The 21,922-nt window shown below is 46.4% G+C and overlaps 2 protein-coding genes across 2 annotated transcripts in view; both read left to right on the top strand.

Annotated features, from left to right (window-relative positions):
- Positions 1-21,922, top strand: part of ITGA9 (integrin subunit alpha 9) — a 347,591-nt gene that overhangs the window by 158,454 nt on the left and 167,215 nt on the right. Inside the window, exon 16 of the mRNA XM_043442046.1 lies at positions 14,970-15,119. Within this exon, the coding sequence (XP_043297981.1) occupies positions 14,970-15,119 (150 nt within the window). The remainder of the gene's footprint in view (positions 1-14,969; positions 15,120-21,922) is intronic.
- On the top strand, positions 17,412-18,952 carry LOC122424329 (ATP synthase subunit d, mitochondrial-like). The gene has a single exon (XM_043442047.1). The coding sequence runs from the start codon at positions 17,889-17,891 to the stop codon at positions 18,369-18,371; it is 483 nt and encodes a 160-aa protein (XP_043297982.1). The 5' UTR covers positions 17,412-17,888; the 3' UTR covers positions 18,372-18,952.

Here is a 21,922-nt window from a genome sequence, read left to right as displayed (position 1 = left end):
TGCTGAGATGAAGGAGGTAACGTGGCTCCTGCTCTCAAAGAGTTCAGTCTAGTTTGGGGGTAGGAGAGGCTAGGTTAACCAATAAATGCCATGTGTTACTTTAGATATCATCGCAGCAGGACAAGGATCAGTGGGCACTGGAGGAATGAGCCATCCTCTGGAGGAGTCAGGGCAAAATGAGCTTCAAGGAGGAGAGATTCAGGACTTCCCTGGTGGACCAGTGATTAACACCGTGTGCCGCCACTGAAGGGAGTGCAGGTTCCATCCCTGATTGGGGAATGAAGATCCTGCATACTGTGCAGTGAGACCAAAAAATAGTGAAAGTTAATTTTTAAAAAAAGAAGAGATTCAGCCACATGGAATACCTGTGAGTGGGGTGGATCTGGAGAGATGAGGATAGAGGAAGGGTATCCATTGGATCATGCAATGTGACAGCTGTTTGTGATCTTTGCCAAAACCAGTGGAAACAGCGTGGCAGGAAGGAGAATGGAATAGACCAGAGAGTCAATGAGTTTTGATGAAATTCACTGGAATTTAATGACCTTGTTTTATTACAGGTTTGAGGGGAGCTGCTTTCTCCTCTTGCTAATGAAGTGAAGCTAAGCTGCAAATCATTCAAAGCAATTGTGCTGGCTCAGTTGGCCCCCAAGCTGAGCAGATAAGCCCACTGTGATTTGAGGAGCTTGGAAATCTTGTGGGGTCGGTATTTTGACTCTCTTCTTCATCTCAGTCACGGTTCAGGCTTTTCACACACCACCAAGGTCTGGGGCAGGCTTCTCAGCTTTCTCGGTACCCTCTCGGGCCTCGTGAAGCAGCAGGCCTGCCCCAGAGAGGTCAGGATTCTTTTTGTAAAGGCAGTGAACGCTACATGCAGCCCAGAGAACCCACTCTCGCTACCCACCCCCCTCCGATGGGCTCACACAGGGAAACAGATGCTTTCATATAACTCTCAGCATCGAAGCAGCTCTGCTGTACCCTAGCCTGAAATACCTACCCAGGACCAAATTCTTAAAACCCCAGGAGCCCTGGGGTGATTTTGAGCTCAGGCCTTGAACCTGTCATAAAATGTAATGGACGGTATATTTTTAACTGCTGAGACCAGGGAGTTCATATACCCTGTGAAGACTGAAACAACACAGCATTTCTTTCTGCAGCTTTAGAAGCATATTTTGAAGCATTTCAGAAACCACAGGATGGTGCCTCTCATTGTGTAGTTTCCCATTAAGACAAAGGCCTTGATCGTTCATTTCTGTGCATGGACCTCTTTGGTAGTTGGGGGAAGCCTATGATCCCCTTCTCAGAATAATGCTTTTAAAGTGCATAGATAAAACACACCAGATTTTAAAGAAACCAATTATGTTGAAATTCATGTATCAAAATGTTATAAAGAAAACCTGCTTTTATGGTATAATAATGTACCTGCTTTCTATTAGTGCATTAAATAATGAGCTTTTTTGAAATTTTGAAGTACTAAGGTGCATAGGCAATATTTCAAGGACTCTACAATTTGTAATATGATGTGCAAATATCTTAAATTTCTATTAATGATGGAGTTGAAAGTCTGTCTAATGCTTCTGTCCTTTGCTGCCTACATTTATTTACTTATTAAAGTGTAGTTAATTTACAGTGTTGTGTTAATTTCTGGTGTGTAGCAAAGTGATTCAATTATACATATATATATTCTTTTTCATATTATTTTCTATTATAGTTTATTATAAAATATTGGATATGATTCCCTGTGCTATACAGTAGGACCTTGTTTTGTTCTATATATAGTGCTGTGTATATGTTAGTCCCAAACTTCCTAATTTATCCCTCCCCTGCGTTTCCCTTTGGTACCATAAGTTTGTTTTCTATGCCTGTGAATCTGCTTCTACTTCGTCAATTAGTTCATTTGTACCATTTTTTTAGATTCCACATATAAGTGATACCATGTGATATTTATCTGACTTCACTTAGTATGATCATCTCTAGTTGCATCCATGTTGCTGCAAATGGCATTGTTTCATTCATTTTTTTGGTTGAGTAATATTCCATTATCCATGTACTATGCCTTCTTTATCCATTCTCCCATCCATGGACATTTAGGTTGCTCCCATGTCTTGGCTATGTACATTCATAATGAAAGGAAATGCTAAATTTTAGTGAGAGATTAGTAAAAATAAAAATGTACATATTTTTCTCCAAGTTCACAGACCCCCTGAATTCTCTTCTAGGTTAAGAACCTCTGCTTTAAGATATAATTTTGGTGGAAAGTATAAAACCAACAAAAATCTATGTGATTTATGAAACTTGCAGTAATAAATCATCAGCTGCTCAGGGCCAGTTCCCAGCCGTCTTCTTTGTGTGCTGTGCCTTCTATAAAACACAGTGCCTCGTGTACAGGAGACAAAGATGCTTCACGAACAGCTCTAAAAAAGAAAAGAAAAGAAAAAAAAACAAAACAGATTTGCCTTGAGGAGGCCTCGCGCTGATCTGTGTCTTTAATTCATGGAATGCTAGCTCTTGTTTTTCTGAGAATGAATAAAAGAAGGGCAGAGTAAAACCCCGAGGTGCAAGTAATGGAGAATAATAGTCAATATGATAGTCTGCATGTAATTCCCACTCTTTTCCCCTGATGACTCAGATCTGCTTGTGTTTTGGTCACACATGAGCTCTGGGTCATCCCTCGCACTTTATTCAGCTTTTCTCACCTCTTTAACGAGATTGTAACCAACAAATTCAGTGTGGAATTGATTACAAGGTCTCCTGCATCTGGTTCCCCAGAAGCAGAAGCCAAAATGGAAATTTCTCCCAGAGATGTCCTGGAAGCATGCATGCACGCTCAGTTGTGTCTGACTGTCTGTGGCCCCTTGGACTGTAGCCTTCCAGGCTTGTCTGTCCCTGGGATCCTCCAGGCAAGAATAATGGAGTGGGTTGCCATTTCCTGCTCCATGGTATCTTCCTGACTCAGGGATTGAACTCACATCTCCTACGTCTTCTGTATTGACAGGCAGGTTCTTAACCACTGAGGCACCTGGGAAGCCTGTGCTAGAAGACTGCTCTCAGAAGTGAGGGGAACAGGATGGGGCAGGGATAAAAGTGAGTTAAGGTTGTGGTCTCACAAGCAGTCCAGCCTCAGCCTGGTCCCATGAGAGAGCTCTGGCCTATGAATCACTACTTCCAGAGCTTATCCACCCGGAGGCCAGCTGTCAGACCACTGCGCCAGCCAGCCAGTGGAATGGGCCATGTACTAGTTTTCTATGCTACAGAAAATGTTGCAAATTCAGTAGTTTAGTACAAAATCCATTTATTATTTCTCAGTTTCCATAAGTAGTCTGAGCATGGTCCAGCTGGTCCCTGGTCAGCCCCTCAGGTGTCAGTCAGGTCACATCTGAGGTTGGAGACTTCTTCTAGGCTTATGTGGCTGGTGCCAGAATTCATGCCCTTGCAGCTGTGGAGCCCACAGCTGCTTGCTTCTTCAAGGTCGACAGGAAGTGCATCTCTTCTGCCTCCAGCCTCTTAGCTCAGGGAAGAACTAAGCCCTCCATTAAAGGAGGCCCATCCGGATCATGTCCTTTTTGATTAACTCACATTCAACTGATTGGAGATCTTCTTTACATCCGCATAATCCCTTCACCATTGCCATAGAATGTAACATAGTCATGGGAGTGACCTGTGTCCCATTTATCCTTCCCACACTGGAGGGGAGAGGCGTGGGTCATTGGGGGTCATCTTAGGATTCTGCCTATCCCAGGGCATCCCTTGAAGGCATCTCTGGAGGAGAAGGGTCCCATCAGTCAGGGACAGTTCTCCTGAGAAGACTGTAGGTGTGAACCGTTAGTAGCCAATGCCTGTATAGCAGCTGCGGGAGTGGGTGCACCAGTGGGTTGAGGGCATCTTGGCAGGGCACTGAGAGCATCTGGTCTGTATGAAGCTCCTGACCCCTGTAGTGAATGGAATGGAAACTCCTTGGTAGAAACCGCTTGCCTCAATTGTAATCCACGCTTCATGGTGGACATGTCTTAACATAAGAAGATGCAGAATGCTTTCTGACATGATGCTTTAAAATGGTGTTGTTTTTTTTTAAACACTATCAGGCCCAGCTAAACACATACCCCTTTTTATAATAAATACTTTATAACATCACCACAGTCATTAAAAAAATAGGGAGCAGTCAAGGCTGATATGGAATGAGCTGCCTTAGGAGTCTTATTTCCGCCCCTTGTCCTGTTTGATTTCACATTTTTGCTGGCAAGATAGGTCTGAGGACACAGAGTCTGAACAAGGAGGATTTGTCACCTGCCAAGCAGCATCTCCTGGGAGCACTCAGGGCCTTATTGGTCACTATCAAGACCTTTTGCAGTGACCACAATCTGCCTTCTCTGCCCCATTTTTCTCCCGGGAAGAGGCTTGGATTCACAGGACCCACAGGGCTGTAGACATCAGAGACTTCCCTGGCCACAGCCTCCCTCTCTGATCCCTGCTGCATTTGTTCCCCTTCACAGAGTCTGGGGGTGCAGGATGAAGAGGGCTGCTGGCACTGTGATCTGGCTGTGCCAAGTGGTTGAGGGTGAGATGTTGAGCAAGCAGGGACTCTTGTCTCTTCCTCCCTGCAAGTCTGTATTTTATCTTTATATTGTGCACATATGTATAAGTATGTATTTCTGCTGCCACAAGTTTTTGCAACCCTAGTTACTGTGTGAGTTTGGGTTCCCTGGACGCAGAGCTTGAGAGAGGGCTTTCCTTGCACAGGATTTATTATTGGGGAGCAGGATGAGGCTGGAGAAGTTCATCAAGCTTGTGACCTCAGCTGGAGAGCAGCCTCAGCCTGATCGCATGGGGAGCTCTGGGCCATGAAATGCACCACAGAGTTGTCCCACCTTGAGGCAAGAGATAACCTCTTTTTTACCCCCTTCACAGTCAGTTATTGCCAATGAGGCTGGGAAGGGGACAGAAGAACTCCTGAGTGAAGTGACTCTCATTTAACCAAGAATGTTTCTCCATAAGAAGAATTTGGGAGCTGATGGCAACCAACTTATAGCTCAGGGTAGGGGCACCAGCACCACTGAGGTCCCATCCTCCTCCCTTTCCATCCTGTTGTTCCTTCAGATCAACTCTGCGTTTCTTACCTTAAAGCTGGCTTTAAAAACTGCCAACAGTCCCCACTGCACACGGACTGATGGACCCTCACCTCATTTCCGAGGTCCTGCCAGCTGGTTCCCTGCTGCCTTCCCTCCCTGCCCTTCACCCTGTGATCTTGCCCCACACCCCGTTGTCAAGTGGTGATGGCGATGGTGATGATGCCATAGATACAGTGAGCGCTTCCTGAGTACCAGGAGCTCTCCATGGTGCTTGGCATCTGTAGGCTCTCATCTTCTCAACAGTCATGCAACGTTTTCCTGCCCAAGCTGTTTTACATCTGAGAAAACAGGTTTGGAAGGATTAAGTGACGTGAGCAGTGTCACGCAGTATGTGAGAGATGGAGCTGGGACTCCTCCCTTAGAGCCAGCACTGTCGATGTCAAAGTCCTTGCTCTCCACCTCGTCTGCTGCGTCTGTTCCTTGACACACAGTTGTCTGTTAGACCTCCACATCATCCCCACCAACTGATTCCCCTTCCCCCATCAGCCTGCTGAGCATCTCATCACCTTCTCTCTGAGGATTCTTGACACTCCCACTCCTGCACCTTTCAGGGTCGGAGGCGGCTCCCTCTCGTGAGGTTCCCACGCTTCCTGTCCAGGCATCTTTTTGCTCACACAGTCCTGCCTGCCTCCTCTCTGCTTCCCCACGCCTCACTGGTACCTGGTGCAGGTGCATAGCAGCCAGGTGTTGGCTGCAAGCAACCTTGTTGATGCTTTTTCTGCTAGAGAGACTACTGCAATGTCAGTCCACTCACCCTCCACTCCTGCCTGCACACGCCTATCGTCCCGGCCCTGACCTGAGTGTCCTGTCCTGGCTGCTGCCTCAGCACGGTATTGTCAAGAGACCCAGGGAGCTCAAGGCAGAGCTGAACTCCGCAGTTACCACTGTGAGCCAGCCCCACCTCACCTCCCTCTGCACGTGGCTTACACTGTAACGACAGCTTTCCAGGCAGGGGCTGAGGAGGAATAATATTCTCAACAAATCTATTATTTGATGCTGTTAATAAGATGCATCCCCGCTTTAGAAACTTTAAATAGGAGGCTGAGGGAAGGCCTTTGATTTAGAGAAAGACAGCACTGCTGCTGCTGCTAAGTCGCTTCAGGCGTGTCCGACTCTGTGCGACCCCATAGACGGCAGCCCACCAGGCTCCCCCGTCCCTGGGATTCTCCAGGCAAGAACACTGGAGTGGGTTGCCATTTCCTTCTCCAATGCATGAAAGTGAAAAGTGAAAGTGAAGTCGCTCAGTTGTGTCCGACTCTTAGCGACCTCATGGACTGCAGCCTACCAGGCTCCTCCGTCCATGGGATTTTCCGGGCAGAAAATAATTAACTGCCAGACTGTATCCTCAGGACCCTGGAGGACTGAAGTCAGAGGGCTGGTGTCCTCAAGAAAGTCCCATGGAAGTGGCAGCCTTGGGCTGGGCCGTGGAGGGTGGATCCTGTCCCGTGGGGATGAGAGCACTGCAGACGTGGAGTCGGCAGAGCTGAGGCATAGGTGGGGACTGCAGTCGGCCCAAGCAGATGCACTCAGCACAGTTGTGAAAGCTTGCTTTATCAGGTCAAGATGCAAAGAGAAGAGATTCTAGGATTTTCAACTGCTTGCTGAGCCAAGTCAGTACTCCCTCCCCCTTCCCACTTCTCCTTCACTATTGACTCCAGGGGTCTCAGGGCATTTCTGTCCCAACATGAGGATTGAGGCTGACATGCCCGCTGGATGCAGGGCTTGTGGCTGAGGTTTGTGGAGCGGGGAGGCCTGCCTGGGGCCTCCGGCCATATTTCTTTTGCTGGTTACACTGGGAGCATTTTCTTCTGTGTTAGTTTCATGGTTAGTTAGTGTTTGTTGCTCAGTCGCGTCTGACTCTTTGAGACCCCATGGGCTGTAGCCCACCAGGCTTCCCTGCCCATGAACTTCTCATATTCACCTGCAGATATTTTTATCAGAGCCACCTTGGAGGTTTGAAGATGAGAGGAAGAGAAAATTAAAACAAGGAGCGTTAGATTCTAAGATAGCATTCCGTTTCCTCTGGAGGACACAAAAGCTGGATAATCTCCAGGCTGGGCCAGTTCCATGTAGTATCACTTAGCTGTCAAGTGATACATGGCGTTATCTATGGTATAATTAAAATGTCTCTTTGCAAAGAACATTCTACAAGGATGTGTCATGCTCTTAGAAAATCATTTCCAAAGTCAAAAGTTCTAACCTCCCATTGGCATGTTTTGGGAATGAATGCAGAAAAAAAAAATCCCAAAACATATAAACATATAAGTTGACTAAATAAGCAATCCCCACTTATGCACACATACTCTCAAATATAAAAACAAACCTTTTCAAGTATCCAAGGAGATATTGTTTTATCTTTGAAGAGGAAAAAGCATCAATGGGCTTATATGATTTTCACAGATTAACAGAATAATTTATGCAGATATGTTACTTAAAGAGTAATGAATGCTTTCATGCCCTTCCTGGGCACTGACGCTTACCAGGGGATGATACATTTCAGGCTGATAATGATATCCATTTCCATATGATATTACATATAAAGTAGTATGTGCATGCATGCTCAGTTGCTTTAGTCATGCTTTTGTGACCCTATGGACTGTAGCACGCCAGGCTCCTCTGTCCAGGCAATTCTCCAGGCAAGAATACTGGAGTTCTTTGCCAAGCCCTCCTCCAGGGGCTCTTCCTGACTTAGGAATCGAACCCACGTCTCCTGCATTGTCAGGCGGGTTCTTCACCACTAGCACCACCTGGGAAGACCAAAGTTGTATGTAGTCAGAATTAAAGTCTCTAATCTTGTTGAGAAACTTACAGAATTTTCTCCCTTGGTGTTAATTTAAATTTTCATTTGTTTATTTTTTAATTTATAGAACTCTAAATGAAACCACATGTGGCCTTAGCTTGTTCCCTAGTGAAATGTGTCCTTGCGACATGCACTGTTCATTTTGCAGCAGGGTAGTTTTCACAGATTTTTATATCAAAATTTCCACTTAAAAGATTATGGTAAAAATAACAATAGCCACTATTTATTGCCCACCTTTGCTACACTAGGCGTTGGGTTGGATGTTTCATATAATTATAGAGACTATTAAATCACTCTGAGTATGTCATGCCTTTCACTGTGGCCTTTTCTGAACTTCATTTCTGAATTTTCTGTCCTCTTTCTTCCCCATGCTTCATTCTGCATATTTTCTGTTGACTTGCCTTCTGAATCACTGGTCTTCCCTGCTGTGTCATCTGCAGTTAACTACATCTTCTCTTATCTTCTCAGCACCTTGGCCACTGCCTTCTTCTTGGTTTCTTAGTCTCATAACCCCCAAATTGTGGAATCCACCAATGTCCTGAGAATAAATGTGGTGTCGAATATCAGATTCATCTCCACGTGCTTCTCTTCTTAGAATCTTGATCCTCAAGTCCTGGCTGCCTTAGTAGCTCTGAGCTTTAAGTTTATCTTCACAGACTCATAAGACTGCCAGGGACTCAGAACTCCAGAACTCAACCTTTTAGCAACCAGTTCACAGTCAGATTCTCAGCTTCTTATTCCAGGCTTCTTACAGACCTTTAAACAGCTCAAGGAAAGAGTTCCCTGAATCCCCAGTCCCCAAGCTTTTTGGCGGCAGGGACCAGTTTCATGGAAGACAATTTTTCCACAGACCAGGGGTGCGGGGGATGGTTTGGGGATGATTCAAGCATGTTACATTTATCAGTAATATGCCCTTCCTGTGAGTGAGGGGAAGCAGCTATAAATACAGATGAAGCTGTGTCCACCCTCACCTGCTCTGTGGCCTGGTTGGGGACCCCTACCCTAGATAGTTCCCTGGTACCTTTAGACAGGCTTATATGTGTATGTGTGTGTTGTCTGGCTTTTCTGGTTGTTCTCAGTGGGATGGTAGATCTTCGACAAGTCCCTCTATTAGTATTATCCCTAGAAATGCAAAAATCCTCAGTTACTTTTAGAAGAATCTTTAAGCTTAAATCTAAGCTTTAATTTTTAATCTAAGCTGTCCTCTAACACGTTAACTACCATTCTCATAGTTATGATTATTGAGATAACAGAAAAGGCCTCCACCTCCAAGACTTCTCATTTCTAGGACTGCCTGCAAGGTAATCATAAAGTTGGGTGTAGAGAGCAGAGGAATTCTGAGAAAGGATACAGGAGGGAGTGGACAAAAAGATCTTGTTTGGAAAAAGAAAAATACTGAGGCCTTTAAAACAAAAACAAAAGCCCATAGAGGGTTTTTCCCAAACCAAATGTCTGGCTTAATGCTAGCTGCTTATTTGTTGGCCTTCTCTGTTATTTGCAAATTGAAAGTAAAACCAACCCTTCCTGTTTTCATGTCGTTTACTACTGTAGCTGCTAGTTGGCTAAGGAGGATAAAAACCCTGTATTTCTTGGAGAAAAGCAATGTGAGGTCGGTTTCTAGTTCACCTGGCTGGTCAAGAGGTGTATGGTGCTTGAGTCCTACTCATGTTGGGTCGTGGTGTGGCTTGGAATAGAGTCCCCCAGAGAGTGGTGCGTACCTCCCATCAGCCAGGTCAATGGGAGCTTTGATACTCCTTATATACTCACCAGGGAAAATTCCCTGGTTCCGCGAGTAGAGGAGACAGAAGACTTTGGGACTTCCGACTCTCACAATAGCCTAGATGCCCGAGGATAACAGGGCAGAGAGTACCTCTCCTCTGGTGGGATTTTTGCGTGGCTGGCCCCTGCCAGTCTCAAGTATACCCTGGTGGGGTATACTTCGATTTCTTCTGAGTTACTTCGATTTCATTTTCAGAGCAAGGTAATGAATGACAAGGAAAAGCTTGAACGACAAGGAAGAGTTCCCCATGAGGGAACGGGGGTCCTCAGTTATGTTTCCGTGAGGGTCTCTCTTGCTGTTGTCAGCAGACTCTTCTGGGCCCGGTGGTCCTTTCTCAGGGCCCCAACACAATAGCTCTGTGTGTGAGGTGCGCCAAGGGAGGAGGAAGGTGTAATTCAAAGGAGAGCAAAGCCCGTCCCTGGGAGGATAAGTGGACAAGCTCATAGTGTAGGCAGAGGGTCTGTAGTGAGTCTGGATGGGTCAGTGATGGGGAGCCTGGACTTGAAAGCTGGGACAGGGGAACAAGTTTGTGGAACAGAAAGGAAGCCTGGGGTTTTAGGCCCAAATCAGTGTATTCTGGGAGATGCTTTGTGGAGTTGGCATCTGGAGGTGAGAAGAGGATTTCTGTGTTGTAACAAAACTCAGTATATTCACCACTGAATGACTCTCTCCTGGTTCCCCGTGGTGATGAGAGGCTGCCAGGTCCACCAGGAGGGCACCTTCCATGGGTTCTCTCTCATCCCCCAGCTCTCCTAACCAAACTCCAGTCATCTCCCTCTGCTGCTTCCTATCCCCCTGCTGTGTCCTGGCTTGATCCTCTTTCCAGGTGGTGCATGTGTTTGTGCATGCTAAGTCGCTTCAGTTGTATCCAACTCTTTGCGACCCTATGGACTGTAGCCCGCCAGGCTCCTCTGTCCATGGGATTCTCCAGGCAAGAATACTGGAGTGGGTTGCCATGCCCTCCTCCAGGGGATCTTCCTGACCCAGAGACGGAACCCAGGTCTTTTATGTCTCCTGCATTGACAGGCAGGTTCTTTACCACTAGCACCACTTAGGAAGCCCTCCCAGGTGGTACTTACGAGTGGGAAAGAATCCGCCTGCCGGTGCAAGAGTCGAAAAATAAAGAGATGCGGGTTTGATCACTGGGTCGGGAATATGCCCTGGAGTAGGAAATAGCAACCCACTCCAGTATTCTTGCCTGGAAAATTTCATGGACAGAGGAGCCTGGTGGACTACAGTCCACGAGGTCACGAAGAATCAGCTGCAACCATGTGACTTATAATACACATTTTTCCCCGGGGCCCCTATTTATACTGAACCCAGCAGACCTACATGCATCGGTCCACTTCCATGCTACAGCCTGAGGGATCTTTCTATAACATAGCCTCCTTGCTGGCCTCCCTGCCTCCAATCTCACCCCATCCATCCAAGAAACCAGAGGGATTTTTCTGTAACTCAGCCTCTCGCATCACCTTACCTGCCTGCCAGCTCTGCCTAGAGTTTAGATTGAAATCAGCAGCCTGTAAGTCCCCCTGAAATCTGATCTCTGCTGTAGCCGTCTCTCCTCCCACCTGCCCGCAAGCCTGCTCTTCCCACCTTTGCGGAACACATGTAATCCACTGGATGGCTGTGCCCTCGCCCCCTGCTGTCTGTACCGGCCCTGCCTGCTGTCTGGCTGATGTCTCTCTGTCTTCTGACGAGTCCAGGAGCACCTCCTCTGAGAAGCCCGCCAGCCCTTAGTCCAGATCAGAAACCCTGTTTGTGTTCCCAAAGCCGCCTTTATCCTAGTATGTGTTGTACTAGGTCAGCACTGTCTGCCTGTTTCCTTCAAAGTCTGTCTCCCTGGGGCCCAGCACGTTGCCTGGCGTAAAGTAAGCACCCAGTAAATTTCTAATTGCACATATGTCAAGTTCCCTATAAAACCTCAGCCGCCGCAAAATCTGCCACTAGTCTGAGGTTTCTCCTCCGTGCAGCCCCCTTCAGTTTTCAGAACAGGAGACTCCAGTAGATTTTTTGCAGAAAAAGGTGGGTTGTTGGCTTTTAGTCTATCAGAATAAGTGTGTATTCAGCTTGGGAAGTTTTAGGGTGTCGTGGTGAATATTTTCAAGCAGTGAAAAAATTTCAGCGATTAGGGTCTGCACCCAACCCGTAAACCTCCGCCTAAGGGGTCCCTTCACGTCGGTGCAGTGCTGAGCTGAGGGAAGCTGCGCTTCCAGAAATGCAAAGGAAACCATGAAATGGTGCTGCTACCTCTCCCTTGCAGCTCAGATAAAACGAAACACAGTGTGGGCAAGAAGGGCTGTCCTTTGGGGAGTGCTGGCTCATTTCTATTTGCCATGCCTTCCCCTGCCTCCACCCGTAGCTCAGTGTGGGGTAGGACCCTGCTGCCCAGAGCTTTTGGGACATGTCGTAAGAAAGTGTTGTTCCAACATCTTAGTTAAAACTGACTCATGCAGTCAGTGCTGGAACACAGCATCTGCACCCCTAGATGTCCTAGCTCATCACTCACCCCAAATAGCTGTGCCCCAACTAAGACTTCTCCCCGCATCGGTCATGGCTTGAATGGCTGCACATTTAGAAATAGGCCTCATGTAAACTCCCTGTTAATTAGTTATTTGTCATTTACTCACATTCTTCCTGGAATGAAGGACATTTCTTTCCTGCCCTGTGTCCCCCTAAGTAATTAAGTAATATTTCAGGGTGAGGTCAGAACAATTGGGATGATTTTTAAACAGCATTTGACAGACTTCAAGGAAAGCAGTTTTGCTTCTGGTTCTAAGAATGAGTCCAATTCTGTCACTTACTGGTTTGGGGGTGGAGCACAGTTTATTTGAGCTCCGGGGCCTCTGTTTATCTCATCTGTAAAATGGGAGCAACACAGTCTACCAGCTCAGGTATTGTGTGGATTAAGTAAAAGGATGTCTGTGGGAGAGGTTGGCCCAGTTTCTAGAATACATATGGTAGCCAGGAAACATTGAGTGACTTCTGCCTCCCCCAGCCCCACCCTCCGTTCCTCCCACAAGAATAACATCGTGTAATAACTGACTTCTTTTGACATGAAGGATTTAAATGCAGAACCTTAAGGCAGTCACCCTTAAAGAAACACTGAAGCATTTATCTGTGAAAACATTAAGAGTGCACTCATTCACTGTTCTCTGCACCCAGACTTTAAATTCTGTTTTGGAGAGTCAGTCAGTAGGCACCTGGATCCCAGGTAGGTGTTTTGCTCCCGGAAAGGACATGAGTATTAAAGATCTGCACCTAACATCTGAAATTTGAGAGAATTTCCTGGAAATATCTTATCCAAAGGCTCACCTGTCACTCCCCTGAACAGTCCTGTGTTTTATTTATGCAAATGATTGAATCTCTTCTCAACTGAATGCTTTTTTGAGCACAGATATAAGCCACCTGCTGGTCACTCAGGCTCCCATCCCCAGAGTGATTTGTCCCCCATGCCCCACATTCAGCAACCCCATCTGCCTCCCCTCCCACGCCACTCTGGCCTGGATGCCATCTCTTCTTCTGGGCTGCTGTGGGAGATTTTCTATGTCTCTGAACATGCTCTGCACCACATACATACCCCCACGGAACTCCCAGGAAACACAGGGTTCTGTGCCCCAGTAAACCTGGGGTCACCCTACTCTTTCTGGGAGACAGTTGCTGTAAAAACATACAATAAACAAAAGATGCAGACCCCTGTTTAACCTGGTGTCCCCTCCAGCTTGTTCAATCACAGACCCTTTCATTTACCACCCTCCTTGGGAAACTGAGGCTCACAGACCCATCTTGGAGAATGCCACTACCGAATGGTCAGATGGGCTGCCATTCATTCACTTATTTAAGCAGCTCTGAGTCCAAACGCTGGTGGGTAAGGACCTCTGTGGGAAAAAAAACTCTGTGTTAAAAATGGTTGGGGGTGGGTAGCTCTATGTGCTAACCTGGAACCACCTCCAGAGTACATGCTGAGTAAGGAAAGCAAAGTGCAATCATCAGTTACCTAATTATGCTTAGACTGGACAGATACCATGAAACTGACAGGCATGTCTGCCTCTGGAGGGGGCACTGGGTTTCCAGGGGGCGTGGGGTGGGCTATGAGCCAGCTCCTCACTGTGTGCCTCTTGGGAACTTTAAAACTTTCTACTGTTTTGAACACTGCACTCGCCTGTTTCCAACTCCGCCAGACTTTACACAGAGTGTAGTTTGAAGTCCTTGGCTCTGCTTGAGGCTTTGGGGTTGGGTGGCCTCTGCCCGCCCACCTAGCGCCTCTCACTCCCGCTGGCCTGCCGGCTCCTGCCGTTTCTCCTTGATAGATGCAGGCAGCGGAGACGTGGCTCGTTGGTGCTACTTCTCAGATTTGCCCTGCTCCCCTTGGAAGCCCACCTTCCGTAGCGTGTGCTGGCCAGGGATGCAGGGAAACTAATGCTTTATTCCTGCCTCGCTGTCTAACTTGTGAGCCTGGGGGAGCCAGAGTCCCAGGGAGACAGTGGAGCGGACTTGAGCAGAAAGGCCAGGAACTCCAGGATTGAGCTGATGTGACTCAGAATCCTTATTAGCCTTGTGGCCTGGGGAACTTGTGCCTTCATCTTCCCTTTATTATACAATGGAGGGGAGTAAGCCCAGCTCTCATGGTTTGTGTGTGTGGCTTACCTCTCAAGAACACCTTGCATGGTGCCTGGCATCTTGTAGGTCTTCTTTGGGACTATCAGCCTATCACTCCCTTGGCTCTTGAAGTCCTAGGGTCTGAAGGGAAGAACACAGGCTTGAAGTCAGCCTTCATCGCTGGCTCCAAGGAGCCCAGCTCTGGGAAGCCATCAGGCCCCCATGTCTACAGGTCCCCTGCCCTAACACACAGTCTGTATTTATCTCAACTCAGAAGAGCTTTGATGATCAAAACACCGTGGATCGGAAGGGTTAGCGCTGCACTGTCAGTACAGATGCTCGCCAGCCCGCCAACTAGCTTATAAGAATATTTGGAAGATGACTAAGGTAATGTCTTCCACATGCTAAAGAGACCAGGATTTCGCACCACGCAAGGTAGAGTGGGAAAACCCCCGCTCATTAGCGGAGTGACCTTGGATAAGACAGTCACTGCCCTTGGCCTCATTACCTCATCTTAAAATATGCAAGCAATAAAATCCAGCCTCACAAGGGTGGTTTGTGAGGCTCACATGGGGCGGGCCGTGTGGAAGGTCTTTGTAAACTGTTGAAATGCTCTGCACATGTCAGCAGTGCCTGCCGTTCACGAGCCTCGTGTTTATTGTTTCAGCGGAGAGTACAGGACGTCATCAGCCCCATCGTGTTCGAGGCCGCCTACAGCCTGGGCGAGCATGTGACGGGAGAGGAGGAGAAGGAGCTGCCAGCCCTGACCCCTGTGCTCCGCTGGAAAAAGGGACAAAAGATTGCCCAGAAGAATCAGGTACCTGAAAACTCATGGTTAGAACCCCAGGTGGCAGGTGCACATGCAAAAGGAACGTCTCTGGTGGCATGGGAGCCCAAGGCTGGGCACACCCCCTCCTGGGCCTCCCTTTCCTGATCTGCAAAATGATGAAATGTATGATTTGGGGGTTTGTGTCTAATAACCATACGATTTAAACTCACTGAGGCTATTCCCAAACAATTAGAAAATGATGATCCCGTTGAGGTCATGAACTGGCTGCTTGGTCCCCGCACTTGCATCCTTTTCCTGCAGTGTTTCCAGAGCTCAGATCAGTACCTAGTGAGTGCTCTACATACATGTTTTATTGATGGGACTGTGAGTGGGTGAGGAAGCCAGAACTTCCTCTTGTTAGAATTGGTGGCTGAGTTGAGAACGCTCAGCTCAGTTGTCTTTGGAATGAATGAGTGCAGGCTGTCATCATCCTCCCCAGGCTCAGCAGGTTCTGGGCTGTGCTGCTGTGTGGAGGAGTTGCAGGGCCATGTGGGATGCAGGCTGTACAAGGCCATGCGGAGTAGGAGTGAGCCATGAGCTAATCCCACATAGCAGCACTGGCCTGTCTGCCCCAAGCAATCTGGAAGATGTGCGGTGCTGACTCTGTTGCAGGAAATGCGCACGGAACCTGCGATCCCAGGTCTGAGTCTAAATCTTTCTCTAACACCCAAGATCATCACAGATCCAGGACCTGGGGAAGGTCAGACAAAACTGTTTTTTGGCTAAACCAGACTCCTGGGTGGGGTGGGGACAAAGCTGTGGAACCACTCACCAGCCCCACCCTCCACAGTTCTGACTGCTCTGAGCTTGTGGGAAAACTAGCAGATCATGACCCACGCCTTGCAGATGAGAGTTGTAAACAGAATCATAGACAAGAGTTTGGAGTTCGAGATGTAAGATTTTTACCAAGATATCCCCATTTCCTCCCAAAGTCTGTCCCGTGTGGTCTTGGGTCAGGTTCCCCAGAAGCAGTGCCTGAAGCAGGGGTTTAGGAGCACTTGGTCTAATAAGGCAGTGTTCTTAGAGAAATCTGTAAGGAAAGGGAAGGGGTGAGCAAGGATGTGCTCTCAGGCAAAGTCTAGCCTTGGCCTGAGGCTGGGAGCTCTGGAGCATAAATTACACCGAAGAGCCATCCTCTCCTTGAGGGAAGGTGCTGACCTTTTGTACCCCTTATTAGTCAGCCACTGGCTGACTATGGGGGGGGGTAGAAGGGGATTGTAACCATCCTTGAAGGAGATTCCCTTTAGCTGTGGACAGTTCTCCCAAAATTGGAGAGATTTTTTTTTTTTAAGGCCCCACCAACTTGCAAGAAGGATAAATCCAAAGTATCCTAGGTACATCAGTTTGAAATGTCACTACGCCTAAGATGTAAGGAAAATTCTTAATGCTTCCATGACAAAGAGTACAGGATGGTGATAGTGGGGAATATATATCCACTCACAACATAATTAGAGTCACACTAACTAGACTTCTTATTAGTAAGATTGGAAGCTAGCATATATGAAATAAGAGCTTCAGAGCTCTGAGAAAAGGTGATTTTGAAACTAGGGTTTTATACTTAGCCTAAAAGTCAAGGACTGCAAGGAGATCCAACCAGTCCATCCTAAGGGAGATCAGTCGTGGGTGTTCATTGGAAGGACTGATGCTGAAGCTGAAACTCCAATACTCTGGCCACCTCATGCGAAGAGTTGACTCATTGAAAAAGACCCTGATGCTGGGAGAGATTGGGGGCAGGAGGAGAAGGGAATGAAAGAGGATGAGATGGCTGGATGGCATTACCGACTCGATGGACATGAGTATGCGTAAGCTCTGGGAGTTGGTGATGGACAGGGAGACCTGGCATGCTGCAATTCATGGGGTCGCAAAAAGTCGGACACGACTGAATGACTGAACTGAACTGAACTGAAAAGTCAAGTGTGAGGTTGAAATAAAGTAATTATTCAGACAAGTATCTACCCAGAAAGTTTATATCCCTGGTAACCTTTCCAAGGAAGTTACCTAAGATGCACTCCAAGAAAAAAGGGTGACAACTAGAAGGAGCAAAATGTTGAATGTGAGAACAAACTCTTAGAAGTCCAATGATAAGAAATTCCAGGATTGCAGTTGTGTAGCATGTCTAAAAAACAATTGATCAGTTTAGAGCAAGGGATTAATGAACCTTGAGAAGAATGAAGCCGGCCATAGACAGAATGATAAGAAAGCAGCAAATAATCAGGATACAGTGTAGATGGAATGTATGTTTTCTATGGATACAAAAAAATGAAGGCAATCAAAAACTCCCAGAAAAGTAAAAATATGGCTAATACGTCATGGTTTTTCAATATAAAACAAAACATGGTAGGATGTTAAGCCAGTAAAACAATATATGGAAGAGAAGGATCTTAATACTAGAAACATTGCCCCTTAAGTAAAAGTTGAGTTTTCTGGTGGTTTAACTTTGTACCTGTGTAGAGGAGGATTTGTGATCATGACATTTGTCTTGGCTCTGCTGTGAATAATGAGGCCATAATACTAGCACTGTTTATTGGTGTTCAGTATTTACAATCAAACCCAAATCAGAGCTATGGTTAGAGTGCCTAATATACATATCATTAAATTTTACTGCATAGAGTTTAATATAGGACAGCAGAAGTTGTTTTAATATCTTAATTTTTAAAATTAGTGAGCCAAGAGATATTGTAAAACCTGATGAAACAGTAAAAAGCTGTTTATTACTTAAAATTTCAAAGGTTACCCAGGTTGGTAAAGGATCTCAAGATGGCTGGACGGAAACTTGCTCTAAAAACCACTGACCCGGTAGCTTTCGAGGAGATCATCCCCCAAAACCAGAAGGCCGTGACTAACTCCTTGAAGTCCTGGAATGAGACCCTCACCTCCAGGCTGGCTACTCTGCCTGAGAAGCCACCTGCCATCGACTGGGCTTACTCCAAGGCCAACGTGGCAAAGGCTGGCTTGGTGGATGACTTTAAGAAGTTTAATGCCCTGAAGGTTCCTATACCAAAGGATAAATATGCTGCCCAGGTGGACGCTGAAGAAAAAGAAGATGTGAAAAGTTGTGCTGAGCTTTTGTCTCTTTCAAAGACCAGGATTCAGGAATATGAGAAAGAGCTGGAGAAGATGAGGAACATAATTCCATTTGACCAGATGACCATTGAGAACTTGAATGAAGTCTTTCCAAAAACCAAATTAGACAAGAAGAAGTACCCCTACTGGCCTCAAAAGCCAATTGAGAGCTTATAAGCTCAAGTCTGGGAGAAAGCTCTGGCCCTCGAATTATACACTCTGGACATTAAAAATAATCACATAGTGAAAAAAGAATTGCAAAGGTTACCAGTAGAGCAGTGCTTCTTAAAGTATGTCCACCCAACCAGCAGTATCAGCCTCCCTTGGGATATTGTCAGAAAAGAAAATTCTTGGGCCCCACTCCAGACCCTTTGAATTAGAAACTCAGGGGGTGGATCCCAGAAACCTTAGTTTTAACAAACTGATTAGGTGAGTCTGATGCAGTTAACATTTGAGACAGTAGAAGAGCTAAGAGTAACTATCTATCTACCTGTCAAAACTAGGAAGGTGAATGGTGGGAGGGGACCTTTATGTAGGTAAGTTCAATTCTTATCTATCATGGAAGGAGTTCAGTGAAATAATGTCTAAATCTAATAAATCAAGAAGTGATAGTATTGATACTACTGCTTTTCTAGGGATTTTCTAGTGTTTTCTAGGGACATGGAAATAACCATCCAAAGAAACATAAAGGGGCATAACTACAATGGGTAATAGTGGTTCCTTCTGAGAGGAGGACTCAGTATAGAGAGGTGTGGGGTAGAAGGTTATTATTTTAACCACGTGATTCTTTGGTTGAAAATAAAATGAAAGAAAAATATTGTCCTTAGATTGAGAAGATTGTCTCGGAGCCTGAGAAAAAAATTGGGGAGAGTGATCCTTGCTTTACTCCTTTTCCTGATTATATATATATAAAAGATAATTTAATGATCTTCGTCCATGTGTCTTCCAGATGTTGGCTCAGTTTAAGGGGAAGAAAAATTCGGAGAGCTAGGCCCACTGTGTGAAGCAGAGCTGTTTTTTAACTTGTGTATATATGAGAGGTCCACAAAGAATATCTGACCTCTTTCACAGTAAGAAATAAGCTCATGAGAGCTCTTCATTTTGCCAGATAACATTAAAATGTAAGTGCCATAGTCTCTTCAACCAAAAGGCACCAAACCCATGTTGGTGCACAGGATTGCACAATGGAGCAGGTTAAATTATGGTGATCTTTTAGAGTCGAGAGTCCTCCCCCATTGATGGTCTAGTTCAGGTGGAATAGCTGTACAGACAGTGCATATAACATGTAGTCAGTGACTAAAGCATGTTAAGTGCAGGCTTACTGATGGATCCCAGGCTTTTGGCAGAGAGTTGGAGTGAGTGAGGTAGGCAGGAGGCCAGACCTTCCCTCTGCAGGGTGAAGAACGGTCTTGGGAGAAAATGGCCTCCAGGGTAGGTGCCAGGCTGTCTGAGTGAATAGTGGGGTTGCCACCAATGCTGAGGATGGATTGGGATTCTGGACACTCAAGGGATATTGGCGCTCTAACCCTGAAAACCTCTGTAGGACATACAGCCTATTGAGTGCATTTTTCCACCTTAAAATTGTAAGGAGAGCAGAGACCTGCCTGTCTGTCTCCTCAAGAAATATTTGATATAAAAGTAACAACAAGTGTTTTATCCATTAGTCAGAAGGGTATTTAAAAGAACTATAAATCTAAGAGCAGTTCAGTTAATTGAATGTCTGCTCCATGTAAGACCTGTATAAAAAGATAAATGAAACTTTGCTGTATTAGTAGACTTAGAGACTATAAGAATAACATATACAGAGCAGAAAGCCAGATTCAGACTAATGTGTGTGAATTTCACTCCGAGACCTCTTCCAACTGAAGATGCTCCAACTCAATGGACATAAATTTGAGCAAACTCCTAGAGACAGTGGAGAACAGAGGAGCCTGGCATGCTACAGTCTATGGGGTCACAAAGAGTTGGACATGCCTAAGAGACTAAACAACTATTCAGAAGGAAGAATTGGAGGGAGATTCATGGAGGAAGTAGGATTTGGATACTCGGGACTGGAGAGGTTTGACTAACAGAAGGGACTGATGGATGCTAATGGTCTTCCATGTGGCCGAAGTGAAGGGAAGGAGATGGGCCTTCAGGGCTGGAGGTACAGTCGGACAATCTAAGGCTACCTGGTTACTGACCAGGGAGTTGGACTAGATTGGTCTTGTAGGGTACAGGAGATGATCACATCTTCTTGAGACAGTCTGCCTGGCGGGGGGGGGGCACTAAGGAGCTCTCACAGCAGCCCCAGGAAGTTCTTGCAGGTCAGTTCACGAAGGTCCTGTCTGATACACTCATAGTTCCTAGAGGGTCTCAGCTGCTGAAAGAAGGTGGAACAGTCCTGGGAAGCCTGCTGGCCTGTGTGCTGGGAAAGAAGCAAAACTATCACTGGGGCCCTTATGTTCCCCCTCCAGATGAGCATACTAGTGGTGATGACAGAGGCCCTCGGTTCACACCCTGTACATGGAGTAGAGCTTTGGAAATGATAACTGCTCTCAGGTTTCCTCAGGAGGACCCCAAAGGGACCTGGTGGGGGCTGGGCTTCCAGGCCACCCGCTGCAGTAGACAGAATGGACCCTAAAGATGACATCATATCATCTGTGAATGTGATGCATCACATGGCAAAGGGACTTTGCAGATGTAACTAAGGTTATGGGCTTTACACTAGGGAGAGTATTCTGCAATATCCAGCCAGGCCTGATCTTTCTCCACCTGGAGGAAGGAGGAAGGTGGAAGAACAGAAGGTCAGAGAGATATGAAGCTTGAGAAGATCTTAACCTGCCATTGCTGGCTTTGAAGATGGAGGTGCAACTTGACAAGGAATGCAGACAACCTTGAGAGGCTGGGAGAGGTTCCCAGATGAGTGTCAGCAAGGAAATGGGGACCTCGGTCCTACAACCACGGGGAAATGAATTCTTCCAATAACCTGAATAAGCCTGGAAGCAGATTCTCCCCCAGAGCCTCCAGATAAGGACCCAGATTAGGTAACACTTTGATTTTGGCTGTTGATCCCCAATACCTAGCATTGCCTGACTCACAGAGGTTGCTCAGTAAACCTATTGCAGTAGAAAGAGCCCTTCTGAGAGAGCACAAAGCTGGGTCTTCCTGTGGAGTTTGGACGTCATATCAGAATGTCGCCACTACAGATTCAGCAAAGCTCTATGTATGCTCCGTGAACTCTCTAAGAATTCCTCCCAGGCAGGAGAACCTGGTGTGTGATTTAGGACGATTTTCCCACACCACAACACAGTTGTGCATGTGTGAGTATATTTTTTTTTCAAAGACCAAGATGAAGGAGACATGGCCGGTGAAACCAAAGGCACTGGCTGTGTTGAGAAGACTCACTTTGTCATCTTTCAAGGGAAAGGTGAGCTGTTCTACTCTAATATTAACATTTTGCTATGTCAAAGCCATAAACTCTGAGCCTCCCTTGTGCTGGAAACCATCACCATCTGGACCTCCCACCCCAGCCCCTCAATGTCAGGATGTATTGGGTGCCAGCACTGTGCCCGTGAAGACTCACTGTTTGTTCAGCCTGGACATTAGGTAATGCTTTCCTGGCTGAGGTGCCTAACTGGCTTCAAATGCCGTTATTTGCAGCTAGAAGGTTTATTTTCATTATCATATACAAATTCTCTGCAGAAGAAAGGAAAGCTGAGAAGTTGGCAGGGAGGAGAGAGTGGAGG

This window comes from Cervus canadensis, chromosome 22, assembly GCF_019320065.1.
Source record: "Cervus canadensis isolate Bull #8, Minnesota chromosome 22, ASM1932006v1, whole genome shotgun sequence".
NCBI classification, from domain to species: Eukaryota; Metazoa; Chordata; class Mammalia; order Artiodactyla; family Cervidae; genus Cervus; species Cervus canadensis.
The sequence above is the reverse complement of the archived record's forward strand: the minus strand, read 5'-3'. Positions and strand labels throughout refer to the sequence as shown.

Coding starts and splice junctions, on each gene's coding strand:
- LOC122424329 (XM_043442047.1), top strand. CDS start 17,889: ATGGCTGGACGGAAACTTGCTCTAAAAACCACTGACCCGGTAGCTTTC.